This window comes from Pterocles gutturalis, unplaced genomic scaffold, assembly GCF_000699245.1.
Source record: "Pterocles gutturalis isolate BGI_N339 unplaced genomic scaffold, ASM69924v1 scaffold15880, whole genome shotgun sequence".
Classification (NCBI taxonomy): Eukaryota; Metazoa; Chordata; class Aves; order Pterocliformes; family Pteroclidae; genus Pterocles; species Pterocles gutturalis.
The window spans coordinates 15330-37977 of record NW_010143694.1 but is presented as its reverse complement, the minus strand read 5'-3'; the positions used below and the strand labels follow the sequence as shown (position 1 = coordinate 37977).

At 43.4% G+C, this 22648-nt stretch overlaps 1 protein-coding gene across 2 annotated transcripts in view; it reads right to left on the bottom strand.

Annotated features, from left to right (window-relative positions):
- Nucleotides 1-1446: 1446 nt before the first annotated feature.
- Nucleotides 1447-22648, bottom strand: part of LOC104459908 (neuron-specific protein family member 2) — a 36523-nt gene continuing 15321 nt past the window's right edge. The window contains exons 3-4 of one of the 2 annotated variants that reach the window (XM_010084836.1): nt 3731-3841; nt 1447-2164 (exon numbers count right to left, since the gene is read on the bottom strand). In XM_010084836.1, the coding sequence (XP_010083138.1) occupies nt 1973-2164; nt 3731-3841 (303 nt within the window). In that variant the 3' untranslated portion in view covers nt 1447-1972. The remainder of the gene's footprint in view (nt 2165-3730; nt 3842-22648) is intronic. The other variant, XM_010084835.1, reaches the window with a different exon arrangement.

Below are 22648 nucleotides of genomic sequence, written 5' to 3'. Positions count from 1 at the left end.
AAATGAGCAGGAACATAGGGAATAAACCCCCAGTGATTAAAGGGGAAAACAGCAAGCTCTGAAAACGCCTCCTGAAAGCCAAAGTCACCTCGGGTCCTGTGCAAAGATGCAGTTTCCACTGCAGCCACACTCAGCAGCACCAGGCACAAACACACATCTCCACCCGCCGCCTCCTAGCCCACAGCACAAGTCACCAAAAAAACCATCCGGAGCCACAGAAACACTCAGTCACATCTAGCTTTATTTTAAACCCGTCAGAAAAGTTCAAGAATTACACCAAAAAATACTTCAGTCTCTGCTACCTACTGACAAAAAATACACCACAAAATTATAAACTGTTCAGTGGTTTGCTGGAGTTCTGATTGTTGGTGGAGGAGGTGGTTTGTACATTTTGAGTGAGAAATGAATTTACAGGTGGAAGGGGAAGGAAGGATAGGAAATCAGACAATGGCATTTGGCACTACATTGTTAGCTACACTATACAGTTATTTATCATGATGCCTGTTAGGACTGAGGAGTTCTGTCCTCATTTTCACTCTCTAGTGTCTATGTATGCGAAATGGAGGACAAAACTGCCCAATGCAGGGGAAGAAGGGGCCAGTTCCTAATTTCCATCCCAGTCTAGCCACAAATCTGAAAAAGCAGCCTTAGTCAAATGAGAACCTTGTCCTCGCTGTGCACTCTGCTCCTGCTGCTCAGTCCCACCCTGCCTGAGCCACCGCGGAGCAGAGCCTCTTTGCAGCAATGGGCCAAGAGGCAGCTCAGAAAAAAGAGAATCCTTTTCTTTTTTAAATCCCAGCAGCCTGCACTAATTGCACAAATGTCATTTGCAGGGAGAGGATGTTTTACATTGGCCAGGGCTGGATTAAACTTTGGGGTTTGGTCTATGTTTGCAAGCAGAGATTTGATGGGACCCTTGTACTCTGAGAGCATGCAATGGCCATCCCTCTCTAATTACCTAGAATGACACTAAATACTGAAGTATCTGAAGTGGAAGGAGGGAAGCAGGAGCATCCCATTTCATGCGTGAGGGAAAATTGGGGGCTGAAAAGTTAGAGGCTCAATTATGTTCTATCCTATCACCACTCTTGAGAGGTTCCTCAGGAGAGAGGTCCCAAGGGATGAAGCCTCATGTAACTTGCCAAAGGTCGTGCAGGAAATCTGTGCCAGCAGCAGAAATAAAGCCCTGATCTCCCGACTCGTAGCCCTGTGCTCAGAAGTATGTTCATGATTTCACTACAGCAGCCTCTGTCTGCTTCCATCCTGCTCCATACCCAAACAGCAAAGAGGATTTTATCCTTTGAGCCCAGCCAAGAGCCCAGGCACAGCAGCGGCTCAGTAAGAGTGCCCACATCTTTCTGGATGTGGCACTGTGCAAGGGTGCGTGTGCGCGTGTGTGCTTGCACATGTATATGTTTGAGGGAGAAAGGGATGCTTGTATTTCTCTTATCAGCAAATGAACACTGATGCTAGATTCAATTTGACAGCAAAATATCCCTCCTTTGGCAAGTTAAACAACACACTGTCTCTGTAACAGGTTCTCTCTACCCCTTCTCTCCAAAGGATTTCAGCTGTTCCTTCACTGCATGTTTAGCCTCTGTCACAGCTTTCCAGCAACGATACAACTGTGCAGGATTCTCTTTGCTGCTTTTATCTTCTCTGGCTGTTTATTTAATTTGCTTTTTTTGTTTTTTAATTTCTTTTTCTAACAAATAGTTAAGCAATGATTTAAAAATATTTTTACATTGTAAGGTACAGTCAACATCAAACATGCCTTTGTACAAGAGCTTGACTCAGTAACAAATCAACAAGAACAATGCACGGAAAGAAATATCCATTAAGATGACTCCTGCACTTGGGGTTTATTTATTCCTGTCATGCTGTTAGCACAGCACCCTCAGCTAGAGCAATGCAGTATAGACATGGTGTTGTCCCCCCACCCTCCCACTTTGCCCGTCACCACTGGTTAATTTTAATGACCTTCTGTCTTGGCAGCCTTGGCTTCATGGTTTACCGATCCTGAAGACAGCCAGGGCGATACAGCCCGGGAGCTGGTCTGCTTGGCCATGCTGTAGTGGCTGATGACGGTGTAGAACCTGCCCCGGGAGTTGGAATCCTGTGCGGAGTAGTATGCATCCAGCGAGGCCGGGATGCACCGCTTGTGCTGGAAAGGGAGAGAAACAAGAGAGGTACAGAGTGGTTCCATCAGCCTCAGACTCTTACTTTAAAAATCTCAGCATTAGCAGTTCGCACGGATGACGTTCGACTCAGACTTGCTGCAGCGAGAGCATCTGCTGCACAGCCCCGACTGCCTCTCAGCGCCGTGGGAACGCACAAAGTTGAGAGTCAGGCAGCAGCCTTCAAACCTGTTGCTATTGGCAACCCTGACTGCAGGCTGACTTCATCCCTGAATGGGAAATGGGGACTGGAAAAAGAAGGTCTGACTGGTTCGGTATGTTGCTGGCATGCACAGAGACCAGCATTGCTGGAGCCCTGGCAGGGCTGGCTGAGCAGATCCTATCACATGCTGGACTGGAAGCTCTGCAGAGCAAAGTCCAGAATTAATCCTCAGACAAGCAGAGGACAGGCAGAGGCAGAGTAAGCTGCTTACGTGCTGCTCTCTTACAGTGCATTATCTCTGACCTGCAGGATGACCACCTTGGTCGGGGATGGTGGGATGCGCAGCCCAGCTGGCCAGCTCTTATCAGAGCATCCTGTCTGTGCAGACACTGCCCACACATCCCCGCTGCGCTAGGAACACTTGTGTGCTAAGAACTGCACAGATAAAACAATTCACTTTGCAACAGCTGTAAAAGAGCAATCAAAGGTAACAGTTGTCGGACTGGTTGGTATTCATCAGAGTCGAGGTAGCACCAAGGACACAAAGGGCCCCAGGTACAATTATTATTCAATTATGTGATACCCCAACTCCCAGTTCAATGTCACTAGCTGAAATCTGAGTCCAAAACCTTTAATCTTTTCAGAAGTTCGGGTCTGGATCTGATTCTGAAATTCATTACTCCATCTAACTTCACTTTTATATAACCTAAGAGAATTCACCAATGATCAATACACCAACATCCTTACTCTATTTTCCAGCTCACAGACTGTCCCCAGTGTGGTCTAGACTCCTGTGAGTTTATGAGTTTATTCACAGTGAGGAGTCAGTGAACTGTTTTGAAAACTTGGGGGTTTTTTTTTGAAATCTCAACAGACTAGGCAAATAGATCTTTGTGAATATTCAATATAAAACCACTGGGCAGCAGGCTTTTAGCAATCAAATTACATGGTTTTGTTCTTGATAGAGGCTCAAAAGCACCAAAAAATTAACTACATGAGCAAATTCAGATTCCTTTCACAAAGGACACATGTGCCAGCACTCTGGGCGTTTGCTTTGCATTAAAATGTATGCCAGTAAACCTCAGACACTTGAACACGTGGGAAGCAAACATGGGATTCCAGCTGCAATAAATCCATTCACAAATATGAGTAATCGTTGCTGAACATCTGTCTGTAGTGTTCACCAAATGCTAATCCCAACAATTACAGTGTAACAGTAGCTGATGGAGGCAGATGCAAGTCCACATTTCCCATCACGATCTTCCCATTTCAACACATTCTTGCCAAATGTTCTGTTTGGCCTGGTCAAAAATGCAGACTAGACTGTAACCATGTAGTCAATTAGAGTCTATCCTTATCTCAGGAAATTCATCTGTCTGAAGTTTCTTACCTTATAAACAAATCCATCTGGGCAACTGTGGTCGTAAGTAAAGGCTTTGTATACCACAAGAAACACTATGCAGGCAAGGAATGCAAGAGCCAGGCTTATGAGAATAGTGACCTACAAAAGAGAGACAATGTTACTCTACATATATTAAAATGGCATATGAGCAACCTCGTAATTACATGACTTATAGTAACAGCCATCCTAACAGACTGCAGTCTTCACTCCACTGTGCAGTACTTAACTGAGCATGGTAATTGAATGAATGCTAGAGCAAATAGCCCTGAATCCTCACATCATTTCCATCCCCACAGACCGTCAGTGCACATTCCTATGTTTAACCCCTTGCAAATGTATGGATTTTGCTGAGGCATTTGGTGTTCTCAGCAGCTTTGTGTTCCCATGCTCTCAGCTGTTCAACCAGCAGCATCATCTGCTGGCCCAGCAGGATCCGCCAGCAGCCGGAGCCCACCTTTGGGGTCTAATCTGTGCAGATAAGCTGCCTTATAACCATGTTGAGATCCTGCTTTTCTGATAGCAGAGGTAGGCGAGCAGGTAGGAAGAATTAAGCCTTTGTAGCACACCTCCCTTTGTGCCTTCTGGGCAACACGACAAGGATGAGTTGTGCCTCGAGTACCTTGCATGAAGGGAGGGTGGGAGAAAGGAATCCTTCGGTATTTGTCAAAGCTGTAAAAGGAGAATACCCTGACCACCAACAAAGCCCAGCATGTACAATCCCATAGCATGTCCGAGAGCAGATGCCCATGTTGGAGGTACCAGACACAGTACCCTCTTTCAGGCCTAAATATTCCCCCTCTCCTCAATCCCTTTGCTGCACCATTATGCTTCTTTGCTGTAGCACCCTTCTCTCCAGACCTTCCAGGTCTCTCTTAAAGAGTTAATTCAACAGCAAGTTTCCTGGCCCCATTCAGATGTCGGGATCCTTGATGTTAGCTGAGCTCTGTTCTCCCTAAAGGACTGAGTGAGGGTCCCAAACACATTCTCATTCCCCTTCCCCAAAGCTTTCTTGGTCCCAGCTGGTAATTCCACAAATGCAGCATAAATGGCTCTGGACTCCTACTGCCTAAATTACAGCAACCCATCCTGTTGAGACTGCTGTCTCACACTGATCTGGATTGGCGTGAAAAAAAATATCGTAATCCCCGGGGCTCCAGTGCTACCATGTAAACTAGAGTTCCCAATCAAATGAACTCACTTACAGAGATGATGGGGGTGGGAACAGCAGCAAGGGAAACATTTGAAGCTGTTGCAGGGCCAGCAGCACGGGGAGGGAGCTGCGGCAGCTCCCCAGGTTGCTCTGGCTCCCGGGGACTGAGCCCAGCAGCACACATTTTGCAGGATGTTCGCCCGCATGGGGAAGGGGCTGCAGTCCCTGTGCTCAGCGAGCCTGTGCGAGAGCTCATGCTGAGGAAGCTCCTACAGCAAAAGGCTTGGGTCAGGCATGGGTTTACAGGAGGGATAGCACTCAGTGAGGCTTCTTCCTACCCACAACCTTATTCTGTTTGTTTCTGAATCCCACTTTCCCATCATGGCACCAGAAGCCGAGTCCAGGGTTGCAAATTTTCTCTGTTCCCATCAAAAGCCATCCACTGAGAGAACCACAATCTTGGGATGTGACAGGGACTGTGAGCCTGACCCCAGCCAATGCCACGGCCTGCAGGCATGCTACCCCCACACCATGCACGTGCTCATCCTCCAAAACATGCCCTCGTCCCACTATCAGGGCTGCACCTACCCGGACTAAAGGCAATCACTATCATTTACCACCCTAGCAAGGAAGACCCACAAATTTTTCACCTCCATCTAGTCATTCAGGTTCATCCACCCTTTTGTTGTTACACTTATGTCATAATCCTTTTTATTTTCTTGTGTGGGTGTTCAAGGAAATTGAATAGTAGGTACAGGCAGAAGTTGTTCAATAACTAATGTACAGGAAGCTGGTCATGGTAGAAAGTGGGGAAATAGAGAAATAATTCCTACAGTATAGTGGACAGGCTTGTCAGGAACAGCAGCTAATAAAGAGCAAGCTGGCCACATCTCAGAATTAATCTATAAAATATTATTAACATAACAATAATATCACATATTAGCAATATTATTTCATTAAAGATGTACTAATTGCTTAATATTGGTTCACACTGAATTTTGCTCTAATTCTCTCCTTTGGTCACCATTGCAGCTGTAATTCTGAGAACCTGTATGACATGCAATCCCTGCACAGACTCAAAGGGGCCATTGTAATTGCTTGGAGCGCAGGAAAATACTTCTCACCCTCATCAATCCTGCAGAAAGATGCACTGCGTGGTGAGATGTATTCCTACATGGCACACAGCACATTGGGACTATTACTCGGAGATAAAGCAGCCCTGGCGATGCCACCTGCAATGCTGGAAGATCCAGAGCTACAATTCTGGTGGCTGTTTTAAGACAAAAAGAAACTAAATCTGCATGTATGGTGTTAAATCTGACCCAACACATCCAGTTCAAAACTCAGGAAAGAGAGAGTTGTGGAGACTATATCTAGCTGGAGAAATTCATAAGTTCATTGTTAAATCAGAATATTTCAGAATAAAGTGTAAAAAGGCAAGAAGATTGGGGATAACGGGCTTTTCCAATGACGAACAGTTCACTGAAGCCCCGACCCGCCTCTTAGAATAACTGCTCATATTAACCTCCTCCTTGGGGCCTAATCTGCTGCAAAATGGGTCAATTAAGCAAAAGGCAGCCTCAGAGGGAGCAGCACTTACTGCTGGAACTCATCAGAGAACATGTGCAAGAGAGTCCTGGAGTGCTGAAAAGGTTGCTGGTAGAAAAGGAGTACAGTTGTACCAATTGCACTAGTCTGACCAGGAAAATGTGGGCTCTACCTCCACTCCATCAAAGCACGCTTGCCTGCAAGTTTGAATAGAAATATTTCAGACCAGCTTTATGGTAGCTCTTGGGTTCCCAACCTGGGGAAGCCATGTTCCTTTTCATAGTGCTGAAGAGGAAGAAGTCTCAGCTGGATTCAAGGGAGATGGAAATGGAATTTGCCATGATTTCTGCCCCCAAAAGAAGTCATAATACACCTTAAAAAATGAAGAAAAAAAAAAAAGTCACTTTGAAAAAGTATAGTCAAAAGGAGAGACTTCCTGGATTAAGTGTGCCAACACTCTCTACTGGAAGTACCTGGGAGAACAGACCCCTCTCCAAAAGGATCCATCACAACCCAGCTCTGTCAGGCCAGTGTCGAAGAGCATTTCCCCGACGTTCATCAACTCTTCCCCATTTAAAAGGGGAGCATGTTAGGTCTGGTACTTCCTCCAGTAACAATTTATGCAGTAATACAAAGATGACAATGACACAAGCCCCCTTTGAGGTTAGTTTGAAGGCACTAAAGCAAGATGTACCATTTGCTCTGTCAAAGCCAATGCTTACAGGGCAGCCCTGGCTAGAAATTCAGAAAATGCGAAATTCTCAGCTCTCCAGTTTGTTTGCCCTAAATACAACGTACAATGAAAAAAGATATCTGGCTTGGGTTAAGCTGAAGGAACAAACTTGTGCTCAGGGCAAAGGAAGAGACAAAGGTCAATGAAATTACATCAAATGCCAGCTGGGAATGCAGAGAGTGTAACTCAGTGAGAAAGTACCTCTTGTTCCTGAGAAATAAGAATCTGCACATCCTCTAGCTTTCTTTGGTAAATACAACCCTCATCATCATGGCTAGCAAGAGCTGCACTAATGTCTACCTGGTTCCTTCCTCCCCCTCTGCATCCCAGAGGGATCTACCAGGGCTGACAGCACCCAGAGAAGAGGCTGTGAAAGGGGAATAGCCCCTAACTGCCAGATTTCTCCCTCAGCTGGAATGGCTCTGTGTCTGCCTTCCCCAAGAGTTGCCACCAAAGCTGCTTTGAAGGCTTCTCACTCTGAGCCAGTTAAAACGGCCAAGTTCTTCCTTTAGCCTTCAGAAAAAGAAAGAACCGAGCTGTCTGGAAGGAGAATGAATGTCCCTTCGTTTCTTTAATCCCACGTACATGCACAGCCTATGGAAATGGCTATTAGTAATGCGATTTGACTGGTTCCTTTCCTCTTGTCTGCCCACCGAGCCCCTAAAAATAATAAATTCCCCTCAGCTCTGTTGCTCTGCTCCAGCACAGCACTGACACCCCATCCATTACCTCCCAGGAGCAGGTCCCTCTGCTGAGCTCTCCCCTCCCTCCGGGTGTAATTGAGCCCATTCCCACCTCCCTCCTGCTGTTTCACACACTTGCAAAATTACAGCGTGACACGATATTACACATGATGATACATAGTGTAAAATTGCTCTGGGATGAAATGTCACGTAAGATGTTAAAACCCAGAGAAAAGGGAAGAAAAATCTACCCCTGGATATTTTGCCCTGCCAGAGCTAAAATCCACCTCTCCAGCTATTCCAGAGCATACAAAGCTTCATTAACATTCAAACACCAAAGAATCACTGAGCTGCAATACCTAATAAACCTCCACTTTTTTTTTTATGATTAACATGAACCTTGGCAGTCTCTGAGCAATATAAACACTCACAGAGGGGAAATAAAATTTAGTGAGCAGATAAAACCTGGAAGTGCTGCAGGCATGAATCTGTCACGTGTGACTGCTTGAGTGGGTAAAAGAAGGGGGGGATTCGCCCACCCCCTCCCCAAAGTCTCATATGATTCCCAAAGGTTCCCTTAAGAGGGAACTGTCTGCTGGAATGGAGAAGAGAGAACATCATTACCACACCAAAAAACTCCCCCCCATCCTCCACAAAACGTGGAAAGAAGCCCTTAACATCCATGAAAGATGATGTCAACCTCCCAGCAGCAATAGCACACTTGGCTTGGTTCCTCCCCACGTTCCCCATAGATGAAGCACATGTTGCATTTTCACAACAGCACAGATAAAAAAAATATATATATTCTCATCAGGCAACAGGACATAAGTTGCCACAAGGTTTTGGTGATATCTAATTGCAGTGGTGTTCCAGCTAACCTGGTTTTCATGCTGTCCATCAAAGTACCCTTCCTACTCTCTTTGATTTCAACAGCTGCCCATGACTTTTGTTTTTCATCAAAAATTCCCTTTTTCCCTCTCTAGCCACAGTAAAAAGCCTTATTTAAAAGCAAACCAGAGAACAATGCCACATCCAAACAGCAGGGCATTCTTTTAATAGCCACTTCTATCGCAAAGTTTCTACATTTTCTGCCCTTATTGCAAAAATTTTCTGCTTTATGCCCTTCGTTTTCAGAGAGGGTGTGCACCCTTCACTCCCCAAGTCAACAAGAGCTGGGAGCTGCTGGTCCCTCCAAAAATCAAGCCCTGGGGGTTTGACAGCAATACTGCTAACCTGCCGAGCTACAGAGCCTGCAGGCAGCTCCAAACCAGTGCCGAGCTGGTGTCACTGTCACACAAACCAGTCTGCTATTTTGGTGCCTTAGAGTCCCGGGAAACCTGAACAGTCTGGAAATACCCGGGGAAAAAAGGAAGCAGAGAAATGCGGATCCTGAACAGAGGTTGGTGGGAACACTACTGCACAGAGCAGTTATTCATGAGCATTTTCAGGCAGTGCAGGTGGGGGAAGGGTCTGTCCACAGACGGCAGTTCCCTCGAATTTATGCACTGTTTGAACTGAGTTGACAAATATTTTTTTTCCCACTGAGGACTGGATGCGGACGGCTCTCTGTTGGTATTCAGCATCCAACCTGTGCTGGTGAGTTGTCAGGTGTGTGGTTTTGCTCCCATTAAAGCCACATATTATGTGCATTAGCAGCTGGAAGAACATAACTTATAATCATGGCCCTGGTGTCAGGGCTTGTCATCCCGCCTTTATGTCTTGTTCACAGGCTCCACTGGTGGTGTCACACGCTGCAAGCACTCAGCATAAAAATGGTAAAAAAAAATAAAAATAATTGAATAGGAAGAGAAAATAACACAGGCATTCAAATGCAAACCACCTCACAGTGAAACACAGAAGACATCCTACAAAACTGTGAAGCAACACCTTTTGAAAAAGGGTTGGTTTTTCTAACCCAAACCACAATTATTCTATGAAATTAATCACAATTAATCTAATAAATTTACTTTGTACAATACGGTCAGCAGAAGGAGCTCAGTAAGATTCCAAAAAGATTAGACATTCATATGGAGAGCCTCCACATGGCTTGAAGTAGGGCTTAATAAAACAAAAGGCACAGTCCCCTCTTCCCCCACCGAGTTCTCGTATTTGATGGCATGAACCAGCCATTCAGACCCAGATCCACAAAGGCAGTCAAGTGTCTAAACCTCCTCTACTTTGCTACAGGGGACACTAAAATCAGTAGGCACCTTCTGTAGGCTCAGATGTCTTCAGAGGGGTAAGAAATTGTCCATTTTGGGTTTTCATATGTTGCTCTGACACATCTGCCTCTGGGTCACTACAATGAGCCTGGTAGTCTGGTACAGCACTGCAACCCTTGTGCTCCATTACCAAAGCTCAGACCCTCACTGCTCATACTCAGGCAGCAGCCTTATTTGCTGGCTAAAATCCATTTGGAAAATCACCATGCTGCCCTTTATTTGGGGGGAAACCAGATACATTCATTCCAGATTTGGAGGAACTCAGCAAGAAGCGCTTGCTGTTTGTGGACAAGGCACAAGCCCCAGGTGCCCAGGCATTTGAAGCCACCCTCTGTTTGCCACCTTAGTGGAGCAATTCTCAGGATACGAACAGATGATGTGATCTTTATCAACCTGTCTGAAGAAAATAACGCAGAATATCTCTTCTGTGCTCATGCAACTCTTGCAAGAGGCGAGCAAGCAGGGATTTTCATCAGCATGGGTGGCACTTCTTAGATATCAAGCATGATTTTTTTCTAAACCTGCAAATAAATGTTTGACTCTAGACACCTTTCCCACTGCTCAGAGCACACAATATAAATGCTTACATACACTCAAAACAGGAGTACGGACAAGAAGATGCCACAACCAGGAAAAGCATTGCTGTCTATAGAAAAACCAGCCAGATGAGCAGCACCCAGAGAAGAGTTAATGCTCTCGGAGTGTAGAGTTGTGTGTTACCGTGAAGGAGACCAGTTTAATTCCCAGGTAAAGATCATTTACCACAGGAAAATCCCCACAAAATTCTGCACACTTTTCCTAGTCTTAGCAGCTGTAATGGGAATAAGGGACCTCAGAAGCCAGATGCCTCTGTCCATTCCTGTGCTGCAGTCTCACCCTCTTCACATTCAGGTTTGTCAGGAAAGGATGCCACTGCCGATGCCACGTCTGGTTCTCCAAGACACCTTCAGTGTTGCTGGGTACTGGGAAATTTTGTGACCTCTAATAGGCAACACAGTTGAAGAAATTCTCTTGGTTTTAATTTTCTCTTTGTAGAAGGAGAAAAACTCTGAATGAGGCAAAATTTGTTATAAACAAATCTGTCAAGATTATTTTCACAGAAGGGCATAGGAGCTATTCTTGGATAGGCAACAAGGCTCTTTCCATAGTTACACCTGGAAACCAACCTATCAATCCATTGTCAACCTAGACAACTTGCCTGCAAGAAAAAAACTCACAAAACTATCAATCCATTTGCCACAGGGCAATGTAAGAAAACCCAGGCATGTAAGCAGGGAGGGAGCCACAGGCTGACAGGTCACTCAGATGGATCAACCAAGGGGATAAGGACTCTGAAATACACCCCAGGAAGAGCTGCTCCACTGTTTAGACTCAGACAAAGAAATGGTGAGGTGCATTGCCCAGCACCCGGCTATACAGCCTGATCTACTCTGCAGGTAAAAATGATTAGGCTGTACTTCCTCAAAAATGGCATTTTACTTCCAATTTTTAACAATCCTTTTGTAATAAGTTTTTGATTTTTCTGATTTTATAGCAACAGCTTAGCCTCTGAAATTTTGAAAGGCTAACTGAAAAAAAGTGACATAATTGGGTCTTCACATTTACTTGGTACTGCTCAAGAAGATGTAGGATTTGTCCTTTATTATTACAGTACAGCTTTATTCCAGATGGTGTCCAGATTCTTAAGTAGAATCTCTTAGGAGATGCTTTGTAAGAGTAAAATGTCCTTAGTCATGTACCTAAATCTTCAGATCTATAGGAAAATACTCCTTAGTGATACAATTCTTCTTACATGAAGCTTAAAGAGGTCTTTTTTGGTCCTTTATCTTAGAATTCATACCCATAAACCAATGTGGCCCCAATTCTCCTAAGAACCCTGAACACCATCCATGAGGATGGTATAATCTTGGGGTCCAAAAACATCTCGCATCTGCTCCGCTATTTCATGGGTTCTTTTCAGCCCACACAGCCCAGCAATCAAAGTCCAAAAGACTCACAGAGCAGAGAAAAGAGGGTCATTTCTCCAACTACCTTAAAGCCTCAAAGGTGTCCACCTGAAACAGCACTGGCTGTCCCTGAGCCAGTTCCTGTCCCAGCCATGTCCCCACTGGCTCTATACATCTCCGCATAGACCCCCCACCACGACTACACCACTGAACCTCTCTGAGTTTGCAAATCTTAAAAAGAACCATCTATCTTCTGAGATGACTACGTACCCACCAAGAACTCCTCTGCTCTGCGCCTCGTAATACTGTGATTGCAGCATGAGTGTGGAACAAGAACACCGTGTTTCTAAGCAATTTGTCAAATAATTAAATTATGCACACAATAACTAGCTGGCTCAATTATATTAGCCAGTCTCCATCATGTAATATAATTTCTAGTGGCTGTTTAGGCACTAATAGCCTCAGATCTTTTTAGCTGTGTCTGGTGCCAGCTGCAGTCTGCATGAGGTCTTTCTGTGCCAAGTCAAACCCCTTGAATGGAAAATTCATGGGTTGGTTTCCAAGTCCCTGTTCCTTATGGAAGTTCTAAAATGCCATTTCAATGAGGATGTTTCCACCATCAAATATTAGTGACTTTCCACTTAGGTAAATAAAAAGCTCTGTTTGGTTCGCTTTTCCTTTTCTGCCATTTAATGCCATAAACATCCTTCATCAGAATAGGATGGTATATTGAGATGCTATAATACTGTTTCTAGGAACACCAAATAAATACATGGCCTTTTTGGCAGACCACACAGGTGTTTAAAGGTCTTTTTCCCTTCCTCCTACAAGAATATTTTCTTCCTTTTTCAACTATCATAAGCCTTCCCTCTGTACTTCTGTGACTCTGCTGCCTTCAAAAGAAAAGAAGCAACGACTCAAAATTAAACAGGTGGGGTGACTCAGGAACACTGCTTATAAAGGTACTTTTAGTCCCAAACCCATGGTCCTAATAACACCTGACACACCACTTCATGAGCTGAGCAATGCTGGAAGAGGCTTCCTTCCAGATCACTAATTTGAGATGGTTTTTCAATTAGTGGGATTGCAGTAGACAAATACATCATCTCCACAGCAAACCCTTCATCAGTGACATGCTGCCGCTTCCCACTGCACTGTGCAAAGCCTTGGTGGTGACATTTCCTCCAGTCACTTCACGTGGGACATGACAATGGATGCCTCACCTCATCAAGAGCCCTTTTTAAATGCATTAACAGGAATACGAGATAAATCAAGTCATCAATAAAATGTCTCCTTGCCTACCCTCTGCCTGCCTAGACTCAACCTCTGAAGAATCTCATACATGCAAAATAACCCCCTCTCCCTGCTTCCCTCACGTTGGATTTGGTGCAGGGAAAGCACTAGGAGCCCTGAGTAAGAACAGCTCCGGGGATTAGCACATGGCAACAGAGCTGGGAAATGCAGGTTGTGTTCCTTGTTCTGCTGCTGGCTTTCCTTGGCACCTGACACACGCTCAGGTCCAGCTCCACGGCTTGCTCCCTGCAAGCTCCACCAAGATCCACCCAAAGCTCCAACCATCCAAGTCTACAAGAGCCTGGCTTTCTCTGGGCCCATGTGTGCACAACCACCCAAACACCAACACCATCCCACGGCCAAAGATCAGGCTGGTTCTAGGGAAACACTGAGGTCTGTTTGCTTTATGAAATTGCCTTCTTCCACAGGCAGGGCAGTTTTCAGAGCAAACCTTTCAGACTGGAGTATTGATGTACTTGCTAAGGCACAAAATGGCATTCCTCCAGCTATGTTTTCTGGTGTATTTGCCTCTCCCATCACTTTCTTATATTTTGATTTTACACATGACACTACCATTTTTCTCATCTGCCACCAACAACAGCAGACTTCATTTAAAGATGCCCAGAACAATTTAAGCTCTTTACATGCCAGAGCCCAAGATAACTTTCCCCTACCACTCCCCAGTCCCATGGACTTCTTAGATAAAACGAAATCGAGGTCAAGCCTGCACAAATTTAAACCTTTGTTCAGCGCACTCTTGTGGTTAAAAAAAAAAATCAATTGTAAGTTTGTTCCTTTAAGAAGGTCAACACATTCACATGCATTTCAGCATCTATGTCTACCATCACGGGTCAGGAAATAACGCTAATAAGATGGCAGCATGCATGGTCCAGTACACCCATTTCTCTTAAAAAACTTATTATGTGGGTGCTTCATACAAGGACAAAGTGAGGACTTGGAGAGCAAAGTGTCTCCTGGGTAACTTTAGAATTAAAAGCCTTTCAATTTTAAATCAGAAATGTGAAACTTTATTGCTGCAAATGACTTACACAAGCTAGTCTTTTAAAAACAAACAACAAAAATGAATAATCTAGCTGACTATGATGCCTTCTAAGGCATGAGGCCAGTTCCATTAGCTGTGGCTCTGGCCCAACAGGCTTAATACATCTGCAAGTACTAACAAAAGGGAGCTCAGGTCTGTTTAACATTCAATCAGCAGGCTGTCCTGCTTTATAAATAGAAAGAATGAAACATTACATGTAAAAAAAAAATTATGAGTGAAGCATTTCACTTCCCTGATTTTTTTTTTCTTTTTTAGCATTGTGGTTTGGCTACAAGACTTAAAATACACTTCACAACAGTCAATAAACTTTGCCTTGGCTTCAGTCAGCTGAAAACTCTTTCTGCCTCCATCCCATTCGGCCCCTTCTGTTACATTAGCCAAACTAGCATTAAGCATATTTCATTCCACCTCAAATGCCGACAAGAAAATTAATTACCCAACAAATAGGGTTTGCTGTGGGGTGACAGACGTACCAGAATGAAACCTGGCATTGTGTTGTTGGAGACAAAGATGCAGTGTAAGAAATTGTTCAGACTCAATGGAAACTGTAATTACATGTTGTAATTAGCAGAATGGGTATCTCCATGAAGTTGCTTATGAAAATCTTTTCCACGCGTTTTGTTCCAAAGCAAAGGGTCAGTAGAGGTTTCTGCTCTGTTACCCCTTTCTTCCTCCAATATATCATGGTTTGGAGAATTTACATTCAGCAGGTCTACCCCACAAACCCTTACTCGTGAGTATTCTCTGTGACTTCCATTTTTAGACATTTTCTGTACAGCAATTTAGGAAAAAAATAACCCTGAACAAATCTCTTCAGCTGATTACTCTATCAGTGCTTGCAGATGGCAAAAATAAAATATATTTGAGGTGGTTTTGCTGACTTTGTGGAAGACGTGTGTGTTGCTGTAAAAAGAATATAAAACAAGAATACACTTTAAGGAATGACCCATTTCACATAGAAGCTATGTCTTTTTTTTTTCCTCTGCTTTTCTAGGCCTATAGAGCATTCTAGTTAAATCAAAATATACTTTTCTTGTGTGTGTTTTAGACATGGCAACTCTTCCTGGCTTTATTTTCTTGGGACCTAGCCTGTACCAGAAAGCCAGGTAGTAGCTGGGAACTCTTAAAAAACCCCAGACTTTTAGCCAGACAGGGGAAAGCTTGCAGGGTTTATAGCACCATACCTGGGGATGTGGTCAGAACAATCTGTTTTCTGGCAGCTGAGCCACAAATCCACATTCAGCTCATCCTCACAGCTCCGAATTGTCACTGATGGCCACAAATGGCTCCATCAATCTATCTCCATGCAAGCTGTGAGACCAGCCAGGACAGATACGACCTATCCTCCTCTCTTCCCATTACAGCCAGAGGAGGAGAAGAATGATTTCTGAGCTCAGGCAGAACGATGATGAGCAACATTTCTCACTTTCTTTCATGCACACGAGTGAGAGTCTGAATCCACAAAGGTGCAAGCAGACAAAAAGCCAGGCAGGGCTGAGCAGTGGGTTTGTGAGAAAGGACAAACTGTGACCCTCTGCATTGCAGTGGAAAATATTCAGCCTCCAAAGACAAGACAAAGTGTGCATCCAGAGACAAGTCACTCCATCACTGTCCAGAGAAGACTCAGGTGAAGTGAGGGCTGCCTGACAGCTCCACAAGAACATGCCCACTGCATCTGAGCCCCCTGGGAAAGGAGATTGCCTGATGAGAGGTGGGCACTCCCAAAGGGAGTAAAATAAGTCTCCAAATCACTCCCTGGAGACTGAAATCAACCCCTTTATTCTAACACCTCTCCAAGACCCTCTTTGAGTGCAAGATTCGACAGAAAAATGTGATACCGTCCCCAGCGCTGGTGCCGGTGCAGCAAGATGCCCGAATGCTGCTGCCACTGCTCCCCTGTGCCTTCACCTTCCTCAGTTTCCTCCGCTTTGTCCCTTGTTCTGCCCATCCGAGTGCCGTGCAGCCTGGAAACAACATCTCAGGCACATTAGCAATTATCAGCAAAGTGAGAAAAATCTCTGTGTATTGGAGCATGTTCCCTCCCTCGAGCACCGCTCGCATTAGTCAGTGTAATGGGATCTTTCAGCAGCCACTCTGCATCTTCCAGATAACCGATGTGATGTGGCAGTCGCCATGGTAACATTGTTATTGTTAGCATTAAAAAGCAGTAAGGAAAATTGTCCTTCTCACACTCAGAGGAGTCCTTTCTCTACGAGTTACTCCTGCCCTGTGGTAACTTAACAATTAAAGGAATCTTTAAATTTATTTAGCTATTGAACAGGCACAATGAAAAGCCCCATGCCATTTTTCTGGGATTCATTCCTTTGTTAGTCAGAGGAAGAACTATCCGCATCAAGCAATAGCCTACAGGTGAAAGCAGAACATACCACAGAGAAGTTTGCAGGAACCGTGGCACGGACGGGGGCTTTGGGAAGGGGAGCAAGGAGCAGAAAGGGAGGCTGGGTGTGTGTGCAGCAGAGCAAGGGAGAGTTGCCACCTAGACAGCTGCAGCAGGGATGGGTTCTTTAAAAACAAGGGTGGGGCACAGGTAGATAAATGTACGCATTCAGGGAAATGAGGTGTTTCTCAAAGGTACACTCACAGTGCAGTCGTTCGGCAGTCCATTCTCTGCACCACACTATACAAGACACCTTGTGCTCACATCTCAGGGGATCTTACCCACAGAAATAAAGTGATCCAGACCTGCTCCCCACGTCCTCCACAAGCATACAAACCCAGGACTTTCCTCTGAATTGCAGTGCCTGTGACACGAGGATCCTTATACTACACGATCCAGCTGAATACCCTGGGGATGCAATGGGCCAGATTCTAGAGGTGCAAGCAGGGGAAGCATCTTCCATCTCAGCAAACCTGTTACCAACAGCAAACCAAGCTCTGGCCCTGGCTCAGAAAAATCTTTCTTAATTAGGAGGCAAGTATTTCAGATACCGGCTTGTTTTTGATAATGAACAATTATTGCATCAATGTCTGCTTTGTAGGGTGTGGCTGGAGACAAACCGATTTTGTTCTAAATCTTTCACATTAGGTCAGAGGAAAATAATTGTTTCAGTATGAACATTTCCATAGCAGAAACATTCGAATGGGTTCCACTATATTTTAAGAACCTGATGAAAAACGTGGTGAATAATTACAACCACTGATACTGGATCTGCATGTATCAGAGCAGCTTCAGGGTGGAGGGAGGAGAGGGTAGATCTAATGATAAGAAATATATTGTCGTTGCATACTCAACAGGAACGGATTACACAGCCAGTGACTCTGAAAATGGATCTTGCCAACTTCTAGAAAAAAAGAGTGAAGTTCCCAGTCTTCTTCAGGGACATAATGATCAATACTTGCAGATGATTTTTCCAGGTAGATGAACTGCTCACAAGAAAACATTTTAAATATCTCAGTTTATCCCCCATACACCCACTCCCAACTTGTTCTGTTAAAGGCAAGTACATAGATTAACTATTCTAACTCTGAAAGACTGGTAACCTCAGCTTTCTTAAGAAAATGATCCATGAAAAGAAAAGAACTGTGGAAGACTCGAGAAGTCAGATAACTATGGCAGGTAAGTGTCATCCAGCTAGTAGTTATTAAATAATTGTCTCCCTGAAAAAGCAGTAATGAATAGCTCTATGGCATTTAGTGATAGCAGAGGTCAAACCGGTTGCACGTGAACTTGTATAATAAAGAGAGCAATTTGCACAAAACCAGAAACCGACAGGCACATGTGCCAACCTGATGCTCCATGTTGTAAGCCTATGCCGAAAGGCCACTCCAGCACCTTTTCTGGTGCTAGGTGGAGATACAGAAAAATCTGGGCAAACTCAGGGCCAGCACAGGGCTACACACACTCACTGGGTCTGACTGGATCAACCACAAAATCCATCAGCAACTATTCTCCAGCTTGCTTCTTCTTAAACAGGGTGCTGACGTCTTGAACACAAGTGACAGCCAAGAAAGTGGGTAGAAGCCCACTCTTCACCTTGTAAACACTTCTGGTTGATTTCTGTGTTATCTGGAGTGGCTGGAAGACAAAAGGAGTCACTGGAAACCCTGTCCTCCAGAAGCAGCAAGACTTTTCCTTCAATGGATAATCTTTTGAAAAGCAAAAGAGCATTTGATCTTGTTTCAGTATTGATAGAAAGAAATAAGGCAGAAACTCATGAGAATGAAGATATTCCTATGAGAGATTGTTCTTAAAAGCTGTAACACCTGTCACTGGCAAAAGACGCAGTAAGCCCTGCCTCAAATGCAAAGGGTTAGATCTGTTGTCCCACAAAGGAACATGATTCTGTGATGGAGTCATCACATTTGCAGACCTCTTCTAGTGCACCTCAGTGTCATCACTGGATGGCTGAGCATGGTAACATGCACTACCTCCTTCAAAGCATGCAAAATGGAAGGCAAATACCAGATACTATTCCCCTCCGGATTGAGAAACCTTGGTATATACATCGTTAATGCAAAATAAGATTTTTGCAGTTCAAAAACTTCCTAGAGGGATACACTCCAAAGGCATAAACAGTCCGGAGGAGGCAAGGTCTATAAATCACTGCCAGTCAGCTTAGAAAAAAATGTCATTGCTTGTCTGTGGAGGAGTAAAATGATAACAGAAATTTCTTTTATGTATGGATGGCTCAACCGTAACACTATTTTAACATCATTTTCTTGTAACCCATCTACACACAACGATTTAAACATCTGTTATAAAGTATGTATGGGGTGACTCATCCAGCTGAAGAATAAGCCTAATTGGTCAAACTTCCAGGACACTGTGTGCTGAGCTACACAGAATCATAATCTCATCTATTAGGAGATGTGACAAGTTGCAGAAGCTATCTAAAATTCCTGGAAGAGGTAGTGTGAAGTAAGAACCGTTGCCTAGGGACAGTCTCTTCTTTACGATAATTAAAGAGCTCAGAGCCGTGCTATTCTGGATGGATGAAAAATATGCATGCATAAGCTTAGAGTCTGGCTTTGGCTTGCTCATGCAAGAAAGTTGTCTAATAATTCATTAGACTCTTCAATAAAAGATATTCAAAAGGCAGAGTAAAGGGCATCTGTGAATTTGACTGCCATGTTCCTATGGTCCCAAAATTTCCCCCAGGGATCTTGCTCTTCTGTATAATGGAGCTCAGAAAAAAAAAAAAAAAAAAAAAAAAAACACACACACAAAAAAAACTCTGCCACACCACAAACCAAGAACTCGGGAAGAGTTTCCCTCTTCCCTGAGAACATTCCCATATCAAGCGACCAAAAGTGGAGGAAAGAAAGGCACTTCATTGATTGAAGCAAGAATGTTAAAAACCTCTCCAGAGAGATTACTAGTGGGTGGGGAGCACAGTCATAAATATGGAAATTCAGCAGCATTTTTCCACAAATACTCTGTAATGACAGAGATTCACTTTGCCATATTTCTGTTTGAATTGATAATTCTACTCTGAGTGAAAAATAAAATACAAGACATCTTTCTTGCTATTCTCCAGGATGCCAAAGCAGTGCACTAGCAGACAGGAGAGGACCTCTTGGCTATTTCTTTGCGCCCTCTTACTGTCCTGTCTCTTTCCCGAGCATACACGTACCACGTACTGAGGTGCACTGCTCCTCATATGCAGATTAGTAGAGCCATAGTAGCAAAACTGTTCCCTATGAAAATCCTTGAATTCAAGCATTGCTGTGGACTCACACCAGTTGTACATGCATTTCCCATACAGATCTCACATATTTGGAGCTCACTGAACCAATGGACCATCTACACTTGGATGGACTTTTTTGCCTTTCTCTCCATCATTTCTCTTGCAGAAACCAATGGGATGATACACTTGCTTCTGCCAGCATATAGCTACCAACAGCCTGGCTCAAGTATAGATGAATAATTTTAATCAGTATGTTAGCAAGAAGGCGTGGATGATATTTCCAACGCACCATGTATTAGAAGGCTATAAAAAGCAACCAGCCAGCAAAAGAAAATAGGATGATCTCATTTATATTATATTTTTTAAGCTTTTAAAAGTGTAGCCAAACTGAATTAATAAAAGTTAAGTATTTACTATTATTTCCTCTTACAAAAAACAAATGTAAAATTATTTCATCAGTACCAGATAATGGGCCTGTTTATAACCAGAGGGCAGTATTTTTAATAACTTCACTAAAAATATGCACTGGTATAAAAATGTGGTGCAATGAAAAAAAAAAAGAAGTACAAAAGGTAATGAAATATTACCTATTATCTCAGCTCATTTTTGTCAGGAAATAATACTACAAACTTAATATGATACATGGAAGCTTTATGAAAAGCAGGCAGGGAGAGGCTTATAGTCTTATCCAGTATTAGATGAGAAGCTGAGTGATTAATAAGTTGACACTGAAGAGCAGAGAATGGAAATCATACGGACTTTAGGGAAAGGAAATAGCCTAAAAATGAAACTGTCATCCTGCCAGGCTGCATAGGAAGAGGCAGAGCTCCCACAGCCATCCCCACCACGCAGCGAAGGGGAAGGCAGCTTAACCCTCTGTCAATGCTGGGCAAGCAGCTGGACCCCCGCTCCCCCGTGCTGCTGCTGGGTGAGAGCGACGGGAGAACTGCGCCGAAAACAGGGAGAGGAAAGGGAAAAACACATCGAAAGGAGAGGTTTGAATGCAACAGCAAGTTGGCTATTTGAAGAATGGGAAAAATAAGACACTCTATAGAAAGAGTAGATGAAATGAGATTTACCCACAGCAGTGGATGAGCTATACGTATAACTTATGGCCTCCAGCATACACAGTGTGTAAGGATGAGAGGTTCTTGATTGTTTTTTAAATAACAAAGACCTTTTGATGGGATTAAAACTTGGTTTTACACTGACTTTAACACTGCTCAGGGCTGCAGGATAAAGTTGTAAATACCCAGTGGCACCCTTACTTACAATATCAACAATGCCATTTATTGCGGGTCACACACCAACACATCACTTCCAGGAGACTCCACATTTCCTGCTGTTTCTCAGGCACATTGCGTCTGGTTCTGATTTGTACATTGCTCACACTGGAAAATGTCTGCTGTGGTTTCCAAGGCTGGAGATTTAAGTGTGGCTAATTTGCTGTTTAGTTTACTAGTGATACCAGCAGAGAGTCACTATTGGTGGTAAACAGGTACTACGCGTGCAATAACATCAGTGAGGAATTCAGTCAAAATCAACAGCATGTAAGCCCCTGGGAAGTCATTTAGATCAAAACGCAATGTCCACTGGAAAAACAAAAACAAAAACAAAAAAACCAAACCCAAAACCAAAAAAACCCAAGAAGCTATAAACATTTATTCACAGATCTCTTAAGAATAAATTATGGCTTTAAATATCCTGGATGAAAGCAACAGAATTGTCCTTGTGAAATATATGTTAGTGAATTTCTGGAGAAAACAGAAACAGTGCCATTCTGGAGTGCTTCAGAAGAGAGAAGCTAAACATTCTTCCTTTCAATAAGGTCAACAATCCTTATCTTGAAGTTTATCAAGGATGAATGGTAACAATTTTTCCTGGATCACATTCCAGTTTTAAAAATGATAGCTTTCTTCCAAATTACTCAAAAATAATTATAATAAACATTTTTATTTCTTGCAAAACTAAGAACAACTGGGCTGAATTAAAGACTATTCAGTTGCTTGAGTCAATTCCTGTTAATTGTTGAGGATGATACCCTTTCACAAAAATTTATAAATTCAATCCTAGCTCTTCAAGGAGCAGGACTATTGCTTAGCACTGCCTGGTCTCTATGTTTTCTGCTCAAATCATTGATATTTCCTCTGACTTTGGAAATGTGAAATCAGATCTCACATTTTTATCACTCCCATGCTCTGTGGTTTAGCAAAAGCACCGTATCTGCTCAATGAAAAGGGAAAAAATACCAGCAGCTACATGCTTGGAGTCTAATTTTAGGAGGAACTGAGCCATTCTAATCTGCTGCAGTCAACAGGAACTGAGGGCACTCAATAATTCATGAGTTTCTGTTTGAGTTAGAGCCTGTTGAAAATTTCTCAAGGAAACATTTTTCATCAGAAAATTCCAATTCCTGTGAAGCAAAACTGCTTACAGGACAGGATATGCTTGTATACTTGTCTAATATCTCTTCTTTTATCCAGTTGGAAATGGCTTTTAATCTATAATAATATAATTGTACAATAATAACATATTTTAAATATGGAAAGTGTTGCTTGACTACAAGATAAAAGATTTTTTAAAAGATGAAAGAAATTGTTTCAATCAATCCTCACTGATT